Source organism: Bufo bufo, chromosome 3 (genome assembly GCF_905171765.1).
Source record: "Bufo bufo chromosome 3, aBufBuf1.1, whole genome shotgun sequence".
In the NCBI taxonomy this organism is placed as follows: domain Eukaryota; kingdom Metazoa; phylum Chordata; class Amphibia; order Anura; family Bufonidae; genus Bufo; species Bufo bufo.
This window is the reverse complement of record NC_053391.1, coordinates 105,794,061-105,817,014: the sequence shown is the minus strand read 5'-3', so window position 1 is coordinate 105,817,014 and position 22,954 is coordinate 105,794,061. Positions and strand designations below refer to the sequence as shown.

The following is a 22,954-nucleotide window of genomic DNA, read 5'->3' as shown; positions in this document are numbered from 1 at the left end:
TTGATCACCCCCCTGTAAGGCTCCATTCAGATGTCCGTATGTGTTTTGCGGATCCGATCCATGTATCCGTGGATCCGTAAAAATCATACGGACGTCTGAATGGAGCCTTACAGGGGGGTGATCAATGACAGGGGGTGATCAATGACAGGGGGTGATCAGGGAGTCTATATTGGGTGATCACCCCCGTCATTGATCACCCCCCTGTAAGGCTCCATTCAGACGTCCGTATGTGTTTTGCGGATCCGATCCATGTATCCGTGGATCCGTAAAAATCATACGGACGTCTGAATGGAGCCTTACAAGGGGGTGATCAATGACAGGGGGGTGATCAATGACAGGGGGGTGATCAGGGAGTCTATATGGGGTGATCAGGGGCGATCAGGGGCTAATAAGGGGTTAATAAGTGACAGGGGGGGTGTAGTGTAGTGTGGTGCTTGGTGCTACTTATTACTGAGCTGCCTGTGTCCTCTGGTGGTCGATCCAAACAAAAGGGACCACCAGAGGACCAGGTAGCAGGTATATTAGACGCTGTTATCAAAACAGCGTCTAATATACCTGTTAGGGGTTAAAAAAGTCGCATCTCCAGCCTGCCAGCGAACGATCGCCGCTGGCAGGCTGGAGATCCACTCGCTTACCTTCCGATCCTGTGAACGCGCGCGCCTGTGTGCGCGCGTTCACAGGAAATCTCGCTCCTCGCGAGAGGACGCGTATATGCGTCCACCCAGAAGAGCAGGGCCGCCGCCAGGACGCAATCCTGTGTACGGCGGTCCTGAGGCGGTTAAAAGGGTTGTCTCATCATGGACAATGGGGGCATAGCGCTAGGATATGCCCCCATTGTCTTATATGTGCGGTTCCCACCGCTGAGACCCGCACCTATATTGAGAACGGAGCCGGGCAAGTGAAGGAGGCCGCACTGCGCATGCGCAGCAGCCCTCCATTCATTTTCTGTGGGGCCGCCGAAAATAGTCGAGCTCGGCCATTTCCGAGCTGGCTCGGCTATTTCCGTCGGCCCCATAGAAATTAATGGGAGTGGGGGCCGCGCATGCGCGGTATGCTCCCATTCACTTCTATGGGAAGCCGGCTTGGTGGTGGCCGGACCGGAGTCCTCCAGCCACTACCTTGTGGGACTTCGTTCTCGATAAAGGTGCGGGTCCCAGTGGTGGGACCGGCACCTATCAGACAATGGGGGCATATCCTAGCGATATGCCCATTGTCTATGATGAGACAACCCCTTTAAATAGTATAAAATCTACGATCTGGGTATGGAAAACTCATCCTCTGAATAGTAGAGGGTAAAATCAATGGTACAACTACACAACAGATATTGCCGCACTTTGGATTTAAAATCCTCACCTCATGTTAAGATGTGCAGATTTACTGTGGATATTTTCTGCCATGTGTGGATAAGATTTTTTTAAATCTCATCCACTTTGTTGATACTGTAAAATGCTGCATATACAGCACCATTTCTGAACATGTGGTAATACCCTAACTTTAACAGAACTGGGGAAAAAAGTAGTGGAATATTAGATTTTTCCTGTTTTTTTTTTATTGTTCCTACTTGTATAAGAAGCCAGGACACTAAGAAAATATTAAGGAATAGCTTTAATGGCAAATATGGGAGATGTGGTATTAGGCCTCTTTCACGCATTGCACCCGCACTGAATCCAGACCCATTCATTACTATGGGGCTGTGCACATGAGCGGTGATTTTCACGCATCACTTGTGCGTTGCGTGAAAATCGCAGCATGCTCTATTTTGTGCGTTTTTCACGCAACACAGGCCCCATAGAAGTGAATGGGGCTGCGTGAAAATCGCAAACAGCCGCAAGCAAGTGCGGATGCGGTGCGATTTTCACGCACGGTTGCTAGTAGACGTTCGGGATGGGGACCCGATCTTTATTATTTTCCCTTATAACATGGTTATAAGGGAAAATAATAGCATTCTGAATACAGAATGCATAGTACAATAGGGCTGGAGGGGTTAAAAATAAAAAATTTAACTCACCTTTGATAACGTCACTACGCTCATCACATGGTCCATCACATGATCCATCACCATGGTAAAAGATCATGTGACGGACCATGTGATGAGCCTAGTGAAGTCATCAAAGGTCCTATTTCTCACAGAACAAGACAGAAGAGATGCCGGCTGCGCGAACAAGTGGATTAAGGTGAGTTAAAAAAAAATTCACATTTTTTTAACCCCTCCAGCCCTATTGTACTATTCAGAATGCTATTATTTTCCCTTATAACCATGGAAAACCAGGGAAAATAATACAATCTACACAACCTTAAACCCAAACCTGAACTTTTGTGAAGAAGTTCGGGTCTGGGTACCACATTCAGTTTATCACGCGCGTGCAAAACACATTGCACCCGCACGATAAAAACTGAACAACGGAACGCAATCGCAGTCAAAAATGACTGCAATTGTGTACCTACTCCCGCGGGTTTGCCGCAACGCACCCGTACCTTATCCGGACACGCTCGTGTGAAAGAGGCCTTAGAGAAAACGTCTTGCTCCTTCTGGAGCAGAGCAATTTTGTGTAATATGATAGGGGAATTCTTACCCATACTGGACATCATATATGTGTAGTACCTTTGCACATCCTGCTGGTGTAGCCATTGCCACCTAAAAATGAAATTAATCCCCCAAAGAAACATAGGCTGTGTGAGAGCCATACTATGAGTTACATGCATCGATTATCTAATATTGTAGGGTTTTATTAGAGGAATTTGTCACTCGGCAGGCCAGTGCTGGGTGGGGCAAGCAATTTTTCTAATATTTTCATTTTTTACTTTTTCAGCTTTAGGGCTCATGCACACGAAGGTATTTTCTTTACGTGTCTGTTCCGTTTTTTGCGGACCGTATACGGAACTATTCATTTCAATGGGTCCGCAAAAACAATGAAAGGTACTCTGTGTGCATTTCGTTTCCGTATGTCCATATTTTCGTTCAGCAAAAAAAAATAGAACATGTCCTATTATTGTCCGCATTACGAACACGGATATTACTGTTCTATTAGGGGCCAGCTGTTCCGTTCCAAAATACAATATGCACACGGATGTCATCCATATTTTTTGCGGATCCTTTTTTTGCGGACTGCAAAATACATATAGTCGTGTGCATGAGGCCTTACGGGGAGTTCACATCAGTGCTTAGCTTTCCGTTCTGCTGATCTGTCAGAATAACAGAAAAAAACAAACAAACATCCTTTTAAGCATCCATTATGCTCAGATATGCACATGAAGAATTATTTTTTTCATCTAAAATAACGGATCTCATACAGGAATTGCTAAGGGTACTTTCACACTAGCTTTTTTCTTTTCCGGCATAGAGTTCCGTCACAGGGGCTGATCAGTATTATCCCCATGCATTCTGAATGGAGAGTAATCCGTTCAGGATGTATCAGGATGTCTTAAGTTCAGTCATTTTGACTGATCAGGCAAAAGATAAAATCGTATCATGCTACGGTTTTATCTCCGGCGAAAAAAACTGAAGCCTTGCCTGAATGCCGAATCCGGCATTTTCCCCATAGGAATTTATTAGTGCCGGATCCGTCCTTCCGGTCTGCGCATAAAAATGTTAAAAAATAAACAAGACGGATCCGTCTGTCCGCATGACAAGCGGACAGACGGATCCGTTCTTGCAATGCATTTGTAATACGGATCCGCATCCGGATGCGTCTCACAAATGCTTTCAGTCACATCCAGATCGGCGGACCCGGCAGGCAGTTCCGACAACGGAACTGCTTGCCGGATCACGCTGCCGCAAGTGTGAAAATAGCCTAAAACTGATGCATATATGAGCATAACAGATGTTTTGAATACAAGATCCTTTATTTGTTTATTTTTATTTTTTACTGACAGATCAGAAGAATGGAAAGCTAAACGGTGATGTGAACCTGGCTTAAAGGGGTTGTCTCACTTCAGCAAGTGGCTTTTATCATGTAGAGAAAGTTAATACAATTAACTTACTAAGGCTACTTTCACACTAGCGTTCTGCTGTCCGCTCGTGAGCTCCGTTTGAAGGGGCTCACGAGCGGAGCAGAACGCTTCCGTCCAGCCCTGATGCAGTCTGAATGGATGCGGATCCGCTCAGACTGCATCAGTCTGGCGGCGTTCAGCCTCCGCTCCGCTCGCCTCCGCACGGCCAGGCGGACAGCTGAACGCTGCTTGCAGCGTTCGGGTGTCCGCCTGGCCGTGCGGAGGCGTGCGGATCCGTCCAGACTTACAATGTAAGTCAATGGGAACGGATCCGCTTGAAGATGACACCATATGGCTCAATCTTCAAGCGGATCCGTCCCCCATTGACTTTACATTGAAAGTCTGAACGGATCCGCTCAGGCTACTTTCGCACTTAGAAATTTTTCTAAGTTATTAATGCAGACGGATCCGTACTGAACGGAGCCTCCATCTGCATTAATATGATCGGATCCGTTCAGAACGGATCCGATCAAGCGCTAGTGTGAAAGTAGCCTAATGTATTCTTATTATCCATATTGCCTCCTTTGCTGGCTGGATTCATTTTTTCATCACATTATACACTGCTCATTTTCTTGGTTATGACCACCCTGCAAGCTATCAGGGGTGGTTGTGCTTGCACACTATAGGAAAAACAATAGCCTCTCAGGAGGCTGGGAACGTGGGAGCACATATAGACCAGTGCTTTTTCCTATAGTGTGCAAGCACGACCACCACTGATGGATTGCAGGATGGTCGTAACCACGGGAACGAGCAGTGTATAATGTGATGGAAAAATGAATCTGGCCAGCAAAGGAAACAAAAAGGATAATAACAACACATTAGTAAGTCGCTTGTATTAACTTTCTCTACATGATCAATGCTATTTGCTGAAGTGAGACAACAGCTTGAAGTCAGGTAGAACTAAGCAGTAGCTAAATTTTTTCTGCACTTCTAAATATTAATGACATATTCTTGGATATGCCATCATTGAGGTAATGGTCTGACCACCATTGACAACAAGAACAAAGGGTCATGGCACTCACTGAATAGGTCTGAGCTGCAATACCATTCACAGCTTCTAGACTAGGCTTATGATGTGACTAGTAAAATCCAAAGGGGTCCTTCCTTCACATAAATTTTGTCAGTACCAGTGGTCTGACCAGCAGTTTGCTGAAGTTTTCCCAGCTTAATTCAAACATAGGCTCACAACTATCTAATTGTTGATTTGACCCTGTAATGGCTAACTACATTAAAGATTATGAAACTGTGGGAAAAAAAGTGATTTACAATAGTTTTACTTATTATTTTATTTTAAAAGATTTAGCAGTTCCATTGTATGGGAGACATTATAGCTGGTAGCCTCCACTCTCCAGCTCAGGGACAAGCAGCAATTAGAGATAGAGACCGCAGTGAGGGAAAACTACTAATAAAGGCAAAATATACCATAAGATCATATAATGGTAAGAAATAGTTATTACACAGATTATTCTAATTATTCTAAAAAGTCATCTGAAAGTGTTGAGTGAGCATGCTGGGCCGAATACTGCGGGTGCTCGAGTACAATTTAATACAATGAAACTCAATGGGAGACCCGAGCATCAAACCAGGCACCCCCTACTCTGAAGAAAAGAGGCTGTCTGGTTCACAAAAAAAGGTTAGAAATTGATGGAAACCCCATCAAAATGGTTTGGAAACAGCATTAAGAGGATGGCTGGATGCGTCTTGGACTCCTATTATCTATGACATACAATAGACAACCACACAAAGGCTATATGCCAAAAGCCAGGTATATGCAAGCCATCAATCTATCCATGAGACAGATAACAGTCAGCATACCTTACAATGTCAGCCTTGTGCACTATGAGACATTTCAAACCAGCTCTCATCTGACTGAGAGCCAGTAATCCTCAAAGTTGCTTCACATCTGTTGGATGGCTTGGATGGGCCTGCGCATTTGCATGGAAAATTCGGGATCTACACTACTCATGAATAGCACCATCTATTGGATTCATAGTCTTGTCATAAGACAATGAAACCAATAGATGGCGCTGTTCATTAGTCATGAACAGCGCCATCTATTGGTTTCACAGTCTTATGACAAAACTATTAGTCTTGTCATAAGACTATGAAACTAATAGATGGCGCTGTTCATCTTGTTGGGGCACTAGTAAGTGGGGCACCCTGATCAACAGAGTCTACACACTGTGTAGCACTCTGCCTTTTGCATTGAATATTCGCGATAAAAATTTGCAATTAGAATATTTGCGATCTACACTACTCATGAACAGTGCCATCTATTGGAATCATAGTATTGTCATAAGACTATGAAACCAATAGATGGCGCTGCTCATGAGTCATTACAAGCAGAGCAATAGTCCTCAGATACACCCTAGCAAGCTTATATTACCGCAGATAAAGTGCTAGAAGATGTGTGAATGATAGCAGCAATCTGATTTACACCTCAGTGTTAGCGCAGGCTATTATAGGCTGAGTGCTACATGGTGTGTGGACTCTGTTGAGCAGGGTGCCCCACTTACTAGCGCCCCAACAAGATGAACAGTGCCATCTATTGGTTTCATAGTCTTATGACAAGACTATGAATCCAATAAATGGCACTGTTCATGAGTAGTGTAGATCGCAAATTTTCCATGCAAATGGTTTTTCAGCTGAAAAACAAGGCAGATTCTGCTCATTTGCATGTCTTTCCAATATGCCCATGTTTATGCAAATTCGTTTTTACATGACAAAACTGTATAGAAAGGTTATTGAATATTATGTTAGGACAATCGGAAAACTTTGTGACCCTAATGATATTGATCTAGGTGCGCCGGTCCACCCAAGCCATCCAACAGATGTAAAGCAACTTTGAGGCTTACTGACTCTCAGTCAGATGAGAGCTGGTTTGGAATGTCTCATAGTGCACAAGGCTGCCATTGTAAGGTATGCTGACTGTTATCTGTCTCATGGATAGATTGTTGGCTTCCACATACCTGGCTTTTGGCATATAGCCTTTGTGTGGTTGTCTATTGTATGTCATAGTTGATAAAAGTCCACGCATCCAGCCATCCTCTTAATGCTGTTTCCAAACCATTTTGATGGGGTTTCCATCAATTTCTAACCTTTTTTTGTGAACCAGACATTCTCTGCTCTTCCGAGCAGGGGGTGCCTGGGGTTCTCCCATTGACTTCCATTATGCTTGGGTGCTCGGTAGAGCACTCAAGCATACCGATGTGTTCGGCCAGAGCACACAAGCACTTTGGTGCTCAATCAACACTAGTAGTTACACTTCAAAAGGTATGAATAAATAAACTGCTCAATGACTTTACCAGCATAAATTCGCCTCCCCCACTACGTAGTCACGTAGCCAAGAACGAGCTCCAGAGTGCTGGGGATTAACAAAACTCACGTGTTCGATTGTAAAGCCTCAGTTTATGGAACTGAATACGATGCAGTTGCTTATGTCATCCATAGGATACTATTGTTTAAGAAAAAATGTACCCCATAGTATACTCTTTGTCAGAGTATACTAGGCTGCAGCCTTCCCATACATTGAAATAAATGTATCCGTTGATTCCAAAAGTACACTCTTTTGTCGTCGAATGGGCTCATAGCAGCTCGATAGGGCTGGTTTGCCATTTGTGCAAGGAATATATCCAGCACATACACCAAATGTGCACAGCAAACCATAGCCTTAGAGGTACCATTTCAATTGCACTTGAAAAATAGCTGAGAATTTGACATTACCTTTGCTTTTTCCTTTGTGCTGGTCTGATAAATGTTCTGTGCGGGTTCTAGTAATTAATTCTACATTGGAAGCCCCATATACCTGAGAAGAGAATTACAGAAGTATAATACAACTGGTCAGACAAACATATTTACCTGACTATGCAGCTATTAGTTCTCTGCACTGGCAGTCACAGATTTGGAAAACAAGTAGTAGTATTGAGCACAATTTTGAGCAATTTCCCCCAATTCTCAGTTGTGTGGTCATGTCAGTAAACTTAGATACCAAAAGTAATTATCTAGATGGACTAAACTTACCCTATAAGATCAAGTTGAAACAGTAGGAGGAAATAACCCAAAAATACCACAACCTCCAATGTGAGAATGGAAATTCAGAAACTCTAACCCTGGGAACTTCTTATTACAGTAATAATTTTAACCATATTAAAAATGGACTAAAAATCTTAAGCAAACTAAATTATATACCCAAGAAGTGTCATTTTTATTGTCCAGTCTGTGACGAGTAGCAAAAAATTGTTCTGTAAACCAAGCCAAAGGCCAGCCATAAAGAACACATTGCTATGGCCCGAATGTCCATTCAGCCATCTTATCCAACTCCCCAATACACAATCAAGCTGTGATCTACTGGGAGTGCCTGATCATGTCAACTGGTGGAAGGCAAAAATGTTCCACACTCCTGGTAGCCACATGTCTCCTACCGAAGGATCAGGCAAACATTGGAGGACTACCTGTTAGACCAACCTATAAGACAAAACTCAAATTGGGTGTATAAATAACACTGGGGTCTAGTATATTATACTAAGCCAACAAAAGAAACAAACCAATAACCCCAAAAAGATAAGAAAACGCACATATAAAATATATGTAATTTATTGAAACATAATCAAATGACCAAAAATGTATGACATAAGGCACAAGGGTATAGGAGGGTGGGAGGCCCCATGTAGCAGGGTCATAAACAACCTCCCTCACAAAAACCCAACTGACAGAGAAAAAGGGTCACAGCCCTGGGTGTGAGGCCGCATGAATATGGGAGAACTGTAAGTTCACCCAAAGTGACATATAATAATATGTCACTGCATCCATGTAAAAGGTAAGTATGATCACACATAGCAGACTTGCCCACCCTGGATAACTGGGATGGCCGCATATAAAATGCTGGTAGCCAAATAACTGTAAGTAAAGGCAGGGCAAGAGTGCTACGTGCAAGCAGTGACATTAAAGTAACAAACTAACCAAGCATAACAACAAAACATAGATTACCCATGGTATGCTGGAACCCAGAGTCTGTGACTGGAGCTGCACCTCGACGCACGCTTCGCCTGGAGAGGCTTTGTCAGGAGGTAGAAGTAACAAACAGAGTTCGTCCTTAAATAGTGTAGTCCACAGCCGGCACATAATTAGCGCATACGCCCAGTGATGCAGGGCGTGACATCATAGAGGCGCGCCACCCAGCATCCAAAGCTGGGCGAGGCACGCCCACCGCGTCACATGACCAGACAGGGAGGAGGGAGCCGCACCAAACGCTGCGCGGCCACACCCCCCTCCAGTGCGATCACATGACACGAGGGCGCACGTCAGCCGGATCACAGAAAACCAGGTATAGGAGCGCCTCCACAATGCTGCCCGAACAGCGCACCAGTGCGCTTATGCCAGGTGGAAATAGTGCATGGAGAACAGAAAGATCACAAAATAATAGCAATGCAGAGTGTCTACTCAAGGGTACAGCATACCAGGGTAGTGTTTGATGAACAATACAGTGCCACAAAGGTAGCATAACCCATTTCAAATACATTGTTTCACTCTCCATTGTAAATACATATAAAATCCCTATATATATATAACCCCTTGTGGATATAGCCTGGGAAATAGTATAATAGAGTAATATCACTACATATACTATGATAGCATGTTGACAAGTAGGTGGATCCATGCGATCATCCCATAATAGATATGAATGATAGTAATTACAATAACCTATACCATGAGTGGGGGAATAGCACTAGACATGTACAAAAAATGAGCATACAACAGTGAATATATAATATAATACTATTATAATAATATAATAATACTTAATAATGTGAGTACAAAAATGAATATTTACAGTGATAGGTAAATAATATAGGAGTATGGATGCAAATGCATCAAAAGAGAAGTACTCTCCCATATCCCTATTATAATAAATTATGTGATCAATACAATAGACATAATAATATTTCATATAGACACACAGACATGTGCACAAAATAATAATAAATAATAAAAATACAGTAATAATCCATATATGTGAACAAGTGATAATACATAATGATCATAGAAATTGTGAGACCACTTAAAGTGCAGAGTGCAATGAGGCCCTGAGCGAAATAGCCACAGGGCCAGTAAAGGCTAAACACATAATAGAGCCCTTTAGCCACCGACTACATATGGCCGCCCGGATCAACCAACTAGGGGTGCAGGGCACAGAAGACAACAGCTATATCCCATACTATGAAATAGGTATTATGATGTTGGTAAACAATAGATGTCCATTGCTCCATAGAGAGATGTTCTCCTCTGGGTCAAAGCGCAGACATTGGAGGACTACCTGGCCATACATTTATGTAGTAATGGAGTGTTACATCGATACATGGGCTTGGTCTACCAGGGTGGTCACAATGGGTTTCTTAGTAATGTAACTAGTAATTAATATCTATTAATACTATTATGGGGGCACTGGGGTTTCTGAAAAAGGGGCTTGCACAAAAAACTGAAGCATTGTCCTCCATGCCTAATCCCTTGGTAGATCATCTACCTGACACTGCACAAAAGGTACAATACATACAGAACAATAATGGTTAAAGGGGTATCCCTATCTTCCCCAAAAGTGACCTCTGGGACTCCCACTCATTCTGAGCATCTCTTTCCTTTACTACCAGGTGGCTGGGTTCTCCACTATGCAGAAAAAACTTAGACAGGGCTGCAATGCTATCTCAGGCCCTTTATTCTCAGGATTGGTCGTGGTCCCGGAGGTCAGACCCCTTCTTTTCCCGGATCAGTCAAGAGTTTCTGTTTCAGGGGAGGTTAATAAATTTGGACCATTAGACTACATTTACAGGTGCATATATATTGAGGGTCTAGCTGTTTTAATGGCATGAATGTAAGAAGGAATCAATAGAAAGCTAGTGATGTACAGCGGACTTTAGCTATAATCTCCCACAGAACATGTGATTTCATTGGGGTCAATCTTTTCGGGACTCATTGTAATTCCTTCCACAATAATCTACTATAGAAGTATTTACAACTAACTTCACCTCCAGGCCTCTTCTCCCTATCTAGATTATTGCTCAAGTTTTGTTTCTAACCTTTGCCTCATAGCCATTGATAACTTCAGTTTTCTCGCTTCTCCAGCCAAGGATTCCTGATTTATTTCTGTGAAGAGAAATAAAGAAAACACAAATGTTTTTTTTAACATTGTGATCCGGGGACCATATCTACGAAGTAACAGAAGCCCTTTGCAATATCACAGAAAAACAGTACTTGTATTAACTGCCACCAAGTATGTTATCAGGATATTCCAGATCAGGAATCTTAATGAAGATTCTGTACATAAAAGTGTCACTGAAGTCATGCCAACCTGTGCTGCCTGACTCTTGTGATAAATCTAGAAGAGGAAGAAACATCCATGCTTTAGTGCTTTAAATACAACACCGACTTGCCAAATTATCCAGATCTATTCTTTACTACTTGAACTGAACAGCCTCTCTCTACCCTGAGATGTTTGGCAGAGGCTTAAAGAAAAGCTCCACCCTTAAAACCTCCTTGAAGAATATATTAGGGTAATGCAAAAATAACAGTTCTCCGGGAAAATAACATTATGATTAGAACCACCATCTGTAAATATGGCAGCCTTCCAATATTAACATTCAGGGATGCAGGAGGTTTCACATACATTCCCTACCTACACATCTGTACAACACAAGTTGTTGGAATTCTTAGCAGTTTATGTGCCCATCCCTTAAAGCGGCTGTCACCCAGATCAACCCTACCCTACTAGGCATATAGCCTGGTAGGGTTGACGACGCTGATTAAAACAATACCTGTCTTATGTCAGTCGGTGGTATCGTTGTGAAGAAAAATCATGCAAATGAACTGCTGGAGCACAAGGAAGCGGGTTTATGCGGTTCAAGCTCCACTCCAGTGATGCCCCTGGTGCTCCATAACATAGAAACATAGAATGTGTCGGCAGATAAGAACCATTTGGCCCATCCAGTCTGCCCAATATACTGAATACTATGGATAGCCCTTGGCCCTATCTTATATGAAGGATGGCCTTATGCCTATCCCATGCATGCTTAAACTCCTCCACTGTATTTGCAGCTACCACTTCTGCAGGAAGGCTATTCCATGCATCCACTACTCTCTCAGTAAAGTAATACTTCCTGATATTACTTTTAAACCTTTGCCCCTCTAATTTAAAACTATGTCCTCTTCTAGCAGTTTTTCTTCTTTTAAATATTCTCTCCCCTTTTACCTTGTTGATTCCCTTTATGTATTTAAAAGTTTCTATCATATCCCCTCTGTCTCGTCTTTCTTCCAAGCTATACATATTAACCACCTCAGCCCCCAGTGCTTAAACACCCTGAAAGACCAGGCCACTTTTTACACTTCTGACCTACACTACTTTCACCGTTTATTGCTCGGTCATGCAACTTACCACCCAAATGAATTTTACCTCCTTTTCTTCTCACTAATAGAGCTTTCATTTGGTGGTATTTCATTGCTGCTGACATTTTTACTTTTTATGTTATTAATCGAAATTTAACGATTTTTTTTGCAAAAAAATGACATTTTTCACTTCCAGTTGTAAAATTTTGCAAAAAAAATGAGATCCATATATAAATTTTGCTCTAAATTTATTGTTCTACATGTCTTTGATAAAAAAAAAATGTTTGGGTAAAAAAAAAATGGTTTGGGTAAAAGTTATAGCGTTTACAAACTATGGTACAAAAATGCGAATTTCCGCTTTTTGAAGCAGCTCTGACTTTCTGAGCACCTGTCATGTTTCCTGAGGTTCTACAATGCCCAGACAGTACAAACACCCCACAAATGACCCCATTTCGGAAAGTACACACCCTAAGGTATTCGCTGATGGGCATAGTGAGTTCATAGAACTTTTTATTTTTTGTCACAAGTTAGCGGAAAATGATGATTTTTTATTTATTTTTTTCTTACAAAGTCTCATATTCCACTAACTTGTGACAAAAAATAAAAAGTTCTATGAACTCACTATGCCCATCACGAAATACCTTGGGGTCTCTTCTTTCCAAAATGGGGTCACTTGTGGGGTAGTTATACTGCCCTGGCATTCTAGGGGCCCAAATGTGTGGTAAGGAGTTTGAAATCAAATTCTGTAAAAAATGACCAGTGAAATCCGAAAGGTGCTCTTTGGAATATGGGCCCCTTTGCCCACCTAGGCTGCAAAAAAGTGTCACACATCTGGTATCTCTGTATTCAGGAGAAGTTGAGGAATGTGTTTTGGGGTGTCTTTTTACATATACCCATGCTGGATGAGATAAATATCTTGGTCAAATGCCAACTTTGTATAAAAAAATGGGAAAAGTTGTCTTTTTCCAAGATATTTCTCTCACCCAGCATGGGTATATGTAAAATGACACCCCAAAACACATTCCCCAACTTCTCCTGAGTACGGAGATACCAGATGTGTGACACTTTTTTGCAGCCTAGGTGGGCAAAGGGGCCCATATTCCAAAGAGCACCTTTCGGATTTCACTGGTCATTTTTTACAGAATTTGATTTCAAACTCCTTACCACACATTTGGGCCCCTAGAATGCCAGGGCAGTATAACTACCCCACAAGTGACCCCATTTTGGAAAGAAGACACCCCAAGGTATTCGCTGATGGGCATAGTGAGTTCATGGAAGTTTTTATTTTTTGTCACAAGTTAGTGGAATATGAGACTTTGTAAGAAAAAAATCAATAAAAAAAAAAATCATCATTTTCCACTAACTTGTGACAAAAAATAAAAAATCCTAGGAACTCGCCATGCCCCTCACGGAATACCTTGGGGTGTCTTCTTTCCAAAATGGGGTCACTTGTGGGGTAGTTATACTGCCCTGGCATTTTCCAGGGGCCCTAATGTGTGGTAAGTAGGTAAATGACCTGTGAAATCCGAAAGGTGCTCTTTGGAATGTGGGCCCCTTTGCCCACCTAGGCTGCAAAAAAGTGCCACACATGTGGTATCTCCGTACTCAGGAGAAGTTGGGGAATGTGTTTTGGGGTGTCATTTTACATATACCCATGCTGGGTGAGAGAAATATCTTGGCAAAAGACAACTTTTCCCATTTTTTTATACAAAGTTGGCATTTGACCAAGATATTTATCTCACCCAGCATGGGTATATGTAAAAAGACACCCCAAAACACATTCCTCAACTTCTCCTTAGTACGGCGATACCAGATGTGTGACACTTTTTTGCAGCCTAGGTGGGCAAAGGGGCCCATATTCCAAAGAGCACCTTTCGGATTTCACTGGTCATTTTTTACAGAATTTGATTTCAAACTCCTTACCACACATTTGGGCCCCTAATATGCCAGGGCAGTATAACTACCCCACAAGTGACCCCATTTTGGAAAGAAGACACCCCAAGGTATTCGCTGATGGGCATAGTGAGTTCATGGAAGTTTTTATTTTTTGTCACAAGTTAGTGGAATATGAGACTTTGTAAGAAAAAATAAATAAATAAAAAAATCATCATTTTCCACTAACTTGTGACAAAAAATAAAAAATTCTAGGAACTCGCCATGCCCCTCACGGAATACCTTGGGGTGTCTTCTTTCCAAAATGGGGTCACTTGTGGGGTAGTTATACTGCCCTGGCATTTTCCAGGGGCCCTAATATGTGGTAAGTAGGTAAATGACCTGTGAAATCCGAAAGGTGCTCTTTGGAATGTGGGCCCCTTTGCCCACCTAGGCTGCAAAAAAGTGTCACACATGTGGTATCGCCGTACTCGGGAGAAGTTGGGGAATGTGTTTTGGGGTGTCATTTTACATATACCCATGCTGGGTGAGATAAATATCTTGGTCAAATGCCAACTTTGTATAAAAAAAATACCAGATGTGTGACACTTTTTTGCGGCCTAAATGCGCAAAGGGGCCCACATTCCTTTTATGAGGGCATTTTTAGACATTTGGATCCCAGACTTCTTTTCACGCTTTAGGGCCCCTAGAATGCCAGGGCAGTATAAATACCCCACATGTGACCCCATTTTGGAAAGAAGACACCCCAAGGTATTCAATGAGGGGCATGGCGAGTTCATAGAAATTTATTTTTTTTTGGCACAAGTTAGCGGAAATTGATTTTATTTTTTTTTTTCTCACAAAGTCTCCCTTTCCGCTAACTTGGGACAAAAATTTCAATCTTTCATGGACTCAATATGCCCCTCACGGAATACATGGGGGTGTCTTCTTTCCGAAATGGGGTCACATGTGGGGTATTTATACTGCCCTGGCATTCTAGGGGCCCTAAAGCGTGAGAAGAAGTCTGGAATATAAATGTCTAAAATTTTTTACGCATTTGGATTCCGTGAGGGGTATGGTGAGTTCATGTGAGATTTAATTTTTTGACGCAAGTTAGTGGAATATGAGACTTTGTAAGAAAAAAAATAAAAATTTCCGCTAACTTGGTCCAAAAAAATGTCTGAATGGAGCCTTACAGAGGGGTGATCAATGACAGGGGGGGTGATCAATGACAGGGGGGGTGATCAATGACAGGGGGTTGATCAATGACAGGGGGGTGATCAATGACAGGGGGGTGATCAGAGAGTCTATATGGGGTGATCACCAGTCATTGATCACGCCCCTGTAAGGCTCCATTCAGACGTCCGTGTGCGTTTTGCGGATCCGATCCATCTATCAGTGCATCCGTAAAAATCATGCGGACATCTGAATGGAGCTTTACAGGGGGGTGATCAATGACAGGGGGGTAATCAATGACAGGGGGGTGATCAGGGAGTCTATATGGGGTGATCACCACAGTCATTGATCATGCCCCTGTAAGGCTCCATTCAGACGTTCGTGTGCGTTTTGCGGATCCGATCAATCTATCAGTGGATCCGTAAAAATCATGCGGACATCTGAATGGAGCTTTACAGGGGGGTGATCAATGACAGGGGGGTAATCAATGACAGGGGGGTGATCAGGGAGTCTATATGGGGTGATCACCACAGTCATTGATCATGCCCCTGTAAGGCTCCATTCAGACGTCCGTGTGCGTTTTGCGGATCCGATCCATCTATCAGTGGATCCGTAAAAATCATGCGGACGTCTGAATGGAGCTTTACAGGGGGTTGATCAATGACAGGGGGGTAATCAATGACAGGGGGGTGATCAGGGAGTCTATATGGGGTGATCACCACAGTCATTAATCATGCCCCTGTAAGGTTCCATTCAGACGTCCGTGTGCGTTTTGCGGATCCGATCCATCTATCAGTGGATCCGTAAAAATCATGCGGACGTCTGAATGGAGCTTTACAGGGGTGTGATCAATGACAGGGGGGTAATCAATGACAGGGGGGTGATCAGGGAGTCTATATGGGGTGATCAGGGGTGATCAAGGGTGAATAAGGGGTTAATAAGTGACGGGGGGGGGGGGGGGGGTGTAGTGTAGTGTGGTGCTTGGTGCAACATATTACTGAGCTACCTGTGTCCTCTGGTGGTCGATCCAAACAAAGGGGACCACCAGAGGACCAGGTAGCAGGTATATTAGACGCTGTTATCAAAACAGCGTCTAATATACCTGTTAGGGGTTAAAAAAAATCACATCTCCAGCCTGCCAGCGAACGATCGCCGCTGGCAGGCTGGAGATCCACTTTCTTACCTTCCGTTCCTGTGATTGCCGATCGGCTGCTGCACCCTGCGTATAATAATACCTATTTTCTCCCAAAAAATAAGGATTTCTTTCCAGGAGGGAGGGTGGGGAAAGAAATCGCTGGCTGGCTTCACTCTGGCAGGCAGACAGGCTGGAGAAAACACAGGGTGCAGCAGCCGATCGGCAATCCTCTGCGCTTCCTCACCAGGCTGACTGAGGGAAGAGCGAGCATCTGACGTCACTGGGCTCGGCGCATGCCCAGTGACAAAGATGAAGCTCCTGCCCTCAGTCTCCTGCAGATCGCACTGGCGCAGCCCTCAGTGGGTACTGCGCCTGCGCGAGAGTTTGTTCGGCCGTGAGGGAGGGGGAGGAGAGGGATGAGAGGCTGTGGGCGGTTAGGCAGTCGGAAGGAAGGCGTTTTGGGCACCGTAAGAGGGGCGGTACTGGGCACACTAAAGCTTACAAAACACCCCTCTGGGCACCTTCAGGGCTAATTTACATAAACATAAAAGTCGTTTTTATCATAAACTACTGGAAGGATTACAAGATAAAAGAGCACAGCCGATTCAAGGTAAGCTGTGCTACATGAATGCTTTAAAATCGGATTTTTGGTTAGGGGAGGTGACAGAATCCCTTTAAAGGGTATTCACATCTTAATGATCACTGTTAAATCGGTTAATGATTTAACAGTGATCATTTTTCTAAATATATTTAATTAACTAATTCCCACCCCTTAGAAGAAAATAAACATATACTTACCTGACTGTTGTCTTCCATCTCCCCTGGTTACGGCCACCGCTCTTCTCAGGAATCGCGGTGGCCGCGCTTGCGCTATGGTGATTTCTTCCTGGCCAGTATAGTATACTTGCCAGGAAGAAGTGCCCAGGGCGCATGCGCGGACTCGGTGTGCCCGTTCAGTCCAGCGCGCGGCCCGGCCGGGAGAAGACTTCAATCAAGATGGAGCCTGCCCCCTGCCCCCTGCCGAAACCAGGAAGTGGACAGCGCGCAGGGAGCAGGTAAGTATGAAATAGCGTGTTGAGAATACCCCTTTAAGTCTTCTGAAATAATGACCCCTAAATCCCTTTCCTCAGATACTGAGGTTAGGACTGTATCACTGATTTTATATTTTGCTCTCGGGTTTTTGTGCCCCAGGTGCATTATCTTGCACTTATCAACATTAAAATTTAGTTGCCAGATTTTTGACCATTCCACTAGTTTTCCTAAATTCTTTTCCATTTGGTCTATCCCTCCAGGAACATCAACCCTGTTACAAATCTTTGTGTCATCAGCAAAAAGACACACCTTACCATCGAGGCCTTCTGCAATTTCGCTGATAAAGATATTAAACAATATGAGTCCCAGAACAGATCCCTGAGGTACCCCACTGGTAACAAGACCATGGTCTGAATATACTCCATTGACTACAACCCTCTGTTGTCTGTTCCTTCAGCCACTGCCTAATCCATTCAACAATATGGGAGTCCAAGCACAAAGACTGCAATTTATTGATAAGCCTTCTATGTGGGACAGTATCAAAAGCCTTACTAAAGTCTAGATAAGCGATGTCTACTGCACCTCCGCCAACTATTATTTTAGTCACCCAATCAAAAAAATCTATAAGATCAGTTTGACATGATCTCCCTGAAGTAAACCCATGCTGTTTTTCATCTTTCAATCCATGGGATTTTAGATGTTCCACGATCCTCTCCTTAAGTATGGTTTCCAATAATTTCCCCACTATTGATTTCAGGCTTACTGGCCTATAGTTGCCCGATTCCTCCCTACTACCTTTCTTGTGAATGGGCACAACATTTGGTAATTTCCAATCTTTTGGGAAAACTCCTGTTACCAGTGATTGGTTAAATAAATCTGTTAATGGTTTTGCTAGTTCACCGCTAAGCTCTTTTAATAGCTTTGGGTGAATCCCATCAGGCCCCTGTGACTTATTTGTATTAATTTTAGACAGCTGACTTAGAACCTCTATCTCTGTAAAGGATGCCCCTCTGCTTTTCATCACCGTCATCTGGATGAAGCTGAAGATATTGACCGTACACACCGTTCTGGACAAAAGTGCGGTGTAGCACTGTCAATCTAAAGGCAGGGGGACGTGATGAAAAGCAAAGGGGCGTCATTATGGACCATCAGGGCATTGCTGGAGCGGTGCTCGAACTGCATAATCCCACCTTCCAGTGTTTGAATAGTTTATTTGCATAATTGTAAAAGTTCCTTTTTCTCCACAAGGATACCACAGACATAAGAAAGGTATTGTTTTAATCAGCGTCATCAACCCTACCAGGCTATATCCCTGCTAGAGTAGGGTTGATACGAGTGACAGAGCCGCTTTAAGCTCGCCATACATATGCAATAGCTGTCGGACAAACAATAGTTTGTTCAACCTCTATTTCTCGAGCCTCCCTCCCGGCTTCCCCATACACATAAATGTTTGGCTCAGGCACACGTGTCTGTGTATGCTATGGGAAGAGAGGATAAAGCTGCTGCCCGACAGTTCTGGCAGTGGCTTATATCCCTGGAGAACAAAAGGATCGGGTGAAAATATTCATTTTGCCCAATCCTTGTCACCCTCGACTGATTATATCAAAAGCTCCCCACTCACATTAGCGTGTTGGCTGAGCCCACAGTTCTCTGTGGGTTCGGCCAAAAAAAGTATAATATGTATGGCCATCTTTACACTTTACATATAGAATTAGTATTCATAAAACATGGAATAATATAACCTAGGCTATAATGGGGGCCATTTACTAGGCTAAATATGCTACCTAAGTTGAAACCAAAACAATTGGAGTACATGTCCTGTGCTGCATTTGAACACTTTTTGCACCTCACTAGACAGCTTCGAAAAGTGTCTAAACAGGGGGCAGAATTTAGAAAATAAGTAGTGGGTAAATTGCCGAAAAGTTGCATCAAAATTTTGGCGTAAAATATCGGTCCAAATCAGGGGTCCACAACCTTTTCTGGTTGGGGGCCACATTGTCAGCCTGTACCAATTCCAAGGGCTGAAAATAAAACTTAAAGGAGTATTACCAACTGAAATACTATATTTATGGCATAATGAACATACAGTATACAGTGAGAAACAGAAGTATTTGAACACCCTGCTATTTTGCAAGTTCTCCCACTTAGAAATCATGGAGGGGTCTGAAATTCACATTGTACGTGCATTTCCACTGAAAGAGACAGAAAAAAAATTATTCTGAAAATCAAATTGTTTAATTTTTAAAGAACTTATTTGTCTTGCACTGCTGAACATAAGTATTTGAACACCTGAAAAACAGCAAGAATTCTGGCTCTCAAAGACCTGTTACTGTGTCTTTAAAAAGTCCACCTCTACACCACTCATTAATCTAACTTAGTAGCACCTGTCTGAGCTCTTTAAAGACTCCTGTCCACCCCACAGTCAGTCAGACGCCAACTACTACCATGGGTAAGACCAAAGAGCTGTCAAAAGACACCAGAGACAAAATTGTCGACCTCCACAAGGCTGGAAAGGGCTTCGGGGCAATTGCCAAGCAGCTTGGTGAAAATAGATCAACTGTTGGAGCAATTGTTAGAAAATGGAAGAGGCTAAAGACAACTGTCAGTCTCCCTCGGACTGGGGCTCCATGCAAGATCTCACCTTGTGGGGTATCACTGATGATAAGAAAGGTGAGGAATCAGCCCAGAACTACAAGGGAGGAGCTGGTCAATGACATGAAGAGAGCTGGGACCACAGTTTCAAAGGTCACTGTCGGTAGAACACTACGTCATGGTTTCCAATCATGCATTGCACGGAAGGTTCCCCTGCTCAAGTCATCACATGTCCAGGCCCGTCTGAAGTTTGCCAATGACCATCTGGATGATCCAGAGGAGGCATGGGAGAAAGTCATGTGGTCAGATGAGACCAAAGTAGAACTTTTTGGTCTAAACTTCACTCGTCGTGTTTGGAGGAAAAAGAAGGATGAGTTGCATTCCAAGAACACCATCCCTACTGTGAAGCATGGGGGTGGTAACATCATGCTTTGGGGGTGCTTTTCTGCGAAGGGGTTCAGGACGACTGCACTGTATTAAGGAGAGGATGAATGGGGCCATTTATTGTGAGATTTTGAGCAACAACCTCCTTCCCTCAGTCAGAGCATTGAAGATGGGTCGTGGCTGGGTCTCCCAACATGACAACGACCCGAAGCACACAGCCAGGATAACCAAGGAGTGGCTCCGTAAGAAGCATATCAAGGTTCTGGAGTAGCCTAGCCAGTCTCCAGACCTAAATCCAATAGGACATCTTTGGAGGGAGCTGAAACTCTGTGTTGCTCAGCGACAGCCCCGAAACCTGACAGATCTAGAGGAGATCTGTGTGGAGGAGTGGGCCAAAATCCCTGTTGCAGTGTGTGCAAACCTGGTCAAGAACTACAAGAAACATTTGACCTCTGTAATTGCAAACAAAGGCTTCTGTACCAAATATTAACACTGATTTTCTTAGGCGTTCAAATACTTATGTTCAGCAGTGCAAGACGAATATATTCTTTAAAAATCATACAATGTGATTTCCTGAATTTTGTTTTTTTATTCTGTCTCTCAAAGTGGGAACCTACAATGTTAATTTCAGACCCCTCCATGATTTCTAAGTGGGAGAACTTGCAAAATCGCAGAGTGTTCAAATACTTCTGTTCCTCACTGTATATCATTAATGTCTAGTTACAGTGGGATGCAAAAGTTTGGGCAACCTTGTTAATCGTCATGATTTTCCTGTATAAATCGTTGGTTGTTACGATAAAAAATGTAAGTTAAATATATCATATAGGAGACACACACAGTGATATTTGAGAAGTGAAATGAAGTTTATTGGATTTACAGAAAGTGTGCTACAATTGTTTAAACAAAATTAGGCAGGTGCATAAATTTGGGCACCACAAAAAAGAAATGAAATCAATATTTAGTAGATCCTCCTTTTGCAGAAATTACAGCGTCTAAACGCTTCCTGTAGGTTCCAATGAGAGTCTGGATTCTGGTTGAAGGTATTTTGGACCATTCCTCTTTACAAAACATCTTTAGTTCATTCAGGTTTGATGGCTTCCGAGCATGGACAGCTCTCTAAGTCACACCACAGATTTTCAATTATATTCAGGTCTGGGGACTGAGATGGCCATTCCAGAACGTTGTACTTGTTCCTCTGCATAAATGCCTTAGTGGATTTTTAGCAGTGTTTAGGGTCGTTGTCTTGTTGAAAGATCCAGCCCCGGCGCAGCTTCAGCTTTGTCACTGATTCCTGGACATTGGTCTCCAGAATCTGCTGATACTGAGTGGAATCCATGCGTCCCTCAACTTTGACAAGATTCCCAGTCCCTGCACTGGCCACACAGCCCCACAGCATGATGGAACCACCACCATATTTTACTGTAGGTAGCAGGTGTTTTTCTTGGAATGCTGTGTTCTTTTTCCTCCATGCATAACGCCCCTTGTTATGGCCAAATAACTCAATTTTAGTTTCATCAGTCCACAGCACCTTATTCCAAAATGAAGCTGGCTTGTCCAAATGTGCTTTACCCCACCTCAAGCGGCACTTTTTGTGCTGTGGGCGGAGAAAAGGCTTCCTCTGCATCACTCTCGCATACAGCATCTCCTTGTGTAAAGTGCGCCGAATGGTTGAACGATGCACAGTGACTTTGTTGTAGGTCTTTGGTGCTGGTCTGTGGGTTGACTCTGACTGTTCTCACCATTCGTCGCTTCTGTCTATCCGAGATTTTTCGTGGTCTGCCACTTCGAGCCTTAACTTGAACTGAGCCTGTGGTCTTCCATTTCCTCAATATGTTCCTAACTGTGGAAAAAGACAGCTGAAATCTCTGAGACAGCTTTCTGTATCCTTCCCCTAAACCATGATGGTGAACAATCTTTGTCTTCAGGTCATTTGAGAGTTGTTTTGAGACCCCCATGTTGCTACTCTTCAGAGAAAATTAAAAGAGGAGGGAAACTTACAATTGGCCCCCTTAAATACTCTTTCTCATAATTGGATTCACCTGTGTATGTAGGTCAGGGGTCACTGAGCTTACCAAGCCAATTTGAGTTCCAATAATTAGTTCTAAAGGTTTTGGAATCAATAAAATGACAACAGTGCCCAAATTTATGCACCTGCCTAATTTTGTTTAAACAATTATAGCACACTTTCTGTAAATCCAATAAACTTCATTTCACTTCTCAAATATCACTGTGTGTGTCTCCTATATGATATATTTAACTGACATTTTTTATCGTAACAACCAACGATTTATACAGGAAAATCATGACGATTAACAAGGTTGCCCAAACTTTCGCATCCCACTGTACACTTCTAGTACTCCCATCTTATGGGAGAATACATGAAAGATACATGTGAGCAGC

At 43.1% G+C, this 22,954-nt stretch overlaps 1 protein-coding gene across 2 annotated transcripts in view; it reads right to left on the bottom strand.

Annotated features, from left to right (window-relative positions):
* ANKRD13B (ankyrin repeat domain 13B) overlaps positions 1-22,954 on the bottom strand; it is a 262,079-nt gene that overhangs the window by 21,348 nt on the left and 217,777 nt on the right. For both annotated transcript variants that reach the window (XM_040423447.1, XM_040423448.1), the window contains exons 7-8: positions 11,061-11,127; positions 7,714-7,795 (exon numbers count right to left, since the gene is read on the bottom strand). In XM_040423447.1, coding sequence (XP_040279381.1) covers positions 7,714-7,795; positions 11,061-11,127 — 149 coding nt within the window. The remainder of the gene's footprint in view (positions 1-7,713; positions 7,796-11,060; positions 11,128-22,954) is intronic.